Source organism: Monoraphidium neglectum (genome assembly GCF_000611645.1).
Source record: "Monoraphidium neglectum strain SAG 48.87 unplaced genomic scaffold scaffold03232, whole genome shotgun sequence".
NCBI lineage: Eukaryota > Viridiplantae > Chlorophyta > Chlorophyceae > Sphaeropleales > Selenastraceae > Monoraphidium > Monoraphidium neglectum.
In genome coordinates this window covers 3,439-6,909 of record NW_014010396.1, presented here as the reverse complement: position 1 = coordinate 6,909, position 3,471 = coordinate 3,439, and the positions used below count along the sequence as shown (strand labels likewise).

Sequence of the window (3,471 nt, the reverse complement as noted above, 5' to 3'; positions counted from 1 at the left end):
GGCGGGGGGGGGGGGTCGGTCGCTTGCAAGGCACCAATGGGACGCAAGCATGCAGCTGCAGCATGTTGGCTTGTAATCGAGCACTCAAACCGCCCGCCAGAAGTTGGGCAGGCGAAGCAGTCCTCCGAAGCGGCGAGACGGGCGCCTGCCACAGCACCTGCTGAAAAGCCGACGCCGAGCGCACCGGCCTGGAACGCGTCCCGTGCAGCTGCCGCCGCCGCCGCCGCCTCCTCTGCGTCGATGCTGCTGAAAACGGACGCGCCGCCGCTGGCGCCGCGGCTGCCGTCAGCACCGGGCCCGCGCCGCTACGCCGCAAAGCTGGCGGACTCTAGCCGCTGGTCTAGGCTGGAAAGGAGTGTCGCCCTCGGCTGCTCAAGCGGCGACGAGGAGGGTGCCGCTGGGGGTGACGAGGGCCCCCGCTGGTGATGTGCCGGGGGGATGACATGATCGGTTGGCGCGCCCGAAACCCCGCCACGTCTGCAGCATGGAACTGGCGTGCGGGTACGTGGATGGGTGCGCATCGGGCTATATATATATGATGCGCGGTGAGCGCGCAATGGCAGAAGGGCTCGGCTGAACTGCTGATGTCAGATCGGATGACTCATTGCAGGTGACATCTCCGACTTGAGTGCATGCACCGTTCAATGAAGGTCATAAATTTCGACGAGCAATGTCCGTGGCTGGCTGTTCAGATCTGACTTCGCAGGAGAATTTTACCGCGGCATCATGGCGCCCACTGCACCTCCACCGCTCCCAGGAACGGGAGAGAGGCCGAAGGCGCTCGTCCTGGATGTCAACGGGACGCTATTTCCGGCAACAGCCGGTGGGGGCGCACGCCGCCGGCAGGGCGCCCTTGTGTGTGTTCATGTGCGGCGACCTGCGGCCCGGCGCCAGCAGGACGCTCTGCCAGCGGAGGGCCATGCACGCAAGTGGCTTGCCCCGGCGGCGTATTTGAACCTCTTGATCCCAAAGCAGACCTGCGCCGCCCGCGCCACCCGCGCCGCCCGAGCACCCGCGCCGCCCGCGCCACCCGCGCTGCCCACCCGCGCCTGCAGCCGCGGGCGCCTTCACGGCGCTCGGCCTGGACCCCCTCCTGCTGGACGGCTGGTTCTCCGCGACGCTCCGCGACGCGATCGCCGCGCAGCTCGCGGGCGGCGGCGCCGCGGGCGCGTTTGTGACGTTTGCGGAGGTCGGGGCGGCGCACCTCGGCGACCTCCTGCGCGCGGCCGGCTCGAAAAAGTGTGCGCGCCGCGGGCTCTTTGATATGCAACAGGCGGTGCAGATAGGCGGCAGCGCGCGTCCCCTGTGCTGCGCTCGAATCGCTTCAGAAGCGGCGGGCAGGCAGCTGGACAGGCGCACCGGTGGGAGGACCCCCGCCGGCCGGCTCAGCCTCCCTCACGCCATCAGCCCCACGCAATTTCCGCCTCGCGTCCCCCCCTGCCGCAAACCACCCGTGTCGCCGCGCCCTCCCCGATCCCTAAACTAAAACCTCACCCCCACCCCCGACTCCCCCCCATCTCCCCCAAGCGTCGACGCCGCGGCGGCGCTCCAGTCGGTGGTGGCGGCGTGGCGTGATGCAGACATGCACCCCGAGATCGCCCCGGCCCTCAAGCGCATCAAGGCCGCAGGGATTCAGGCGCGTGGCGGGACGCCTTTTCCCAGGGTTTGATTAATCTGGTGGGGAGGGTGCAGCGGCGGTGTTTGACGGCGTCAGGTGACCAGCCGGGGCGCCGCGCCGCAGCCACACGGTTGCCGGCCGGGGCCGCCGGCCACGCGGATCGTCTTTGATGCCACCTGTTTGATGGCGCCTTTCGCTGGAGCTATCATCCAGAAGCTGGAAAAAGAGGCGACACGAACACGTTGATTGCTTGATCAGCAACACAGGCTGCAACGAAAGCTGCCTCGCCCCCTCTCGTGCGCCCAGCAGGTGTGCGTGCTGACCAACGGGGCCGTCGACGCGATCGCTCGCGGCCTGGTGGCGCGCGCCGGGCTGGAGGGGGTGGTGGCGCCCCTGCTTGACGTCAATATGGCTCAGGTGGGTGGGGGCGCGCCGCCCGCAAAACTGCTTAGTGTATGTTTTTGACTTGGGTCAGAACACCATGACCTGCGGGCGCGCCGCGGGCGCCGGGGCGTGCGCGGCTTGGCGGCGCTGAGCGAAGCGCGGCTGGGCCGGGGTAAGGGGGCCTCTTGCGGTCGCGTATGCACACACGAGCGCCGGCGCGGCCAGCTGGCGGCCTGCGAGCCGCTGCGCGCGCCAGCTGGGCTGCGACACGCGTCCGGCCACCCCGGACCCGCCGCCCCGCGGTCCGCCCGGACGTCCCCCATCCCCTCCCACGCGCCGCGTCCGCGCAGTGACCTCACTTCACCTCAAAACCCACCCCCAGCTGCGCCCCAGACCGCTAAATACTCCCCTGCCGTTTCAAACTCACACCCCCCAAAGGCCTTCAAGCCGGACCCGCGCGTCTACCGCTTCGCGGCATCACAGCTGGGCCTGTCCCCCGGGCAGTGCATGATGGTTGCCTCTCACCCCTGGGACATCAACGGCGCTCTCTCTGCCGGCCTGAGGGGCGCCTACGTGAAGCGGGGGGAGGCGTACCCCTCCTTCCTGAGGCGCCCCGAGGCGGTTGTGGGCGGTTTTGATGAGCTGGCGGACCTGCTGCTCGGGAAGCCCGAGTGATGAGGGCGGGGGTTTGTCTCAAATGGCGGGAGCTCGCGGCCCGGGCCCCCCAGGTGGGATGAAGGTCTGAGACACGCATTCTATGCGAGATTGTGGCTGGAGCGGGGCCAGCAGCCTCTGGTGCCGCTATGTGTGCAGGTGTGAGCAATGTGTGCAGGATCTGCGGTGTAAAGGGCTGTTTTAAGAAGTTTGTGAAGACTACCACAGTCAGCCCCTCGGCCATGCACATTTTTGAACGACCATCAATGTATGCATCATGCAACCCTACACGCGTTGATGTCATGTAACATCCATTATGTGGCTCAAGCACGTTGTGCGACAGGCGAAGTCCATTGCAGCGGTGCAGAAGGGGGGGGGCAGCACACCGCTGCTGCGTCGCTGGCTGCAATTGGACTGTGGAGAAACTGCAAAGGGTCGTGCCCGGCATGTGATTGATGCCAGGGGGTTGAGCACGCCCCAGCAGCTTTGGCAGTGCAGGGGTAAAAAATTCAAACACAGCATGCATAGAATCTTATGAGTGGTGACACAACATCTTGATAGGGGTGGATGAAGCGGTCCAGAAGCCACAGCACCCAAGACAGTGCAGATCGGGGACAGGGTGGTTGGCGGCAGTTGTCCCAACGGATTCGCTTGCCTCGCCCCTTCTATCGGTGTCGTGAGAAAGCCGCGTGAGATGTTTGCACAGGGCACTATTGGCGACAAAGCAGGGGCCGCTTGCGCGCGCCTGCACTTCAAACGTCAGGCACTTGCTCGTTTGCATCAGCAGCACCCGGTGCCAAGCGCGCACCTTGGAC

General features: G+C 66.5%; 1 protein-coding gene across 1 annotated transcript; it reads left to right on the top strand.

The window, feature by feature from the left end:
- Window positions 1-538: 538 nt before the first annotated feature.
- Window positions 539-2,677, top strand: MNEG_12412 (2-haloacid dehalogenase; the record flags this gene model as incomplete). The annotated part of the gene is made up of 4 exons (XM_014039117.1): window positions 539-545; window positions 1,056-1,189; window positions 1,928-2,035; window positions 2,441-2,677. 4 exons carry the CDS (start codon window positions 539-541, stop codon window positions 2,675-2,677), a joined length of 486 nt encoding a protein of 161 aa, XP_013894571.1.
- Between the last annotated feature and the right edge of the window lie 794 nt (window positions 2,678-3,471).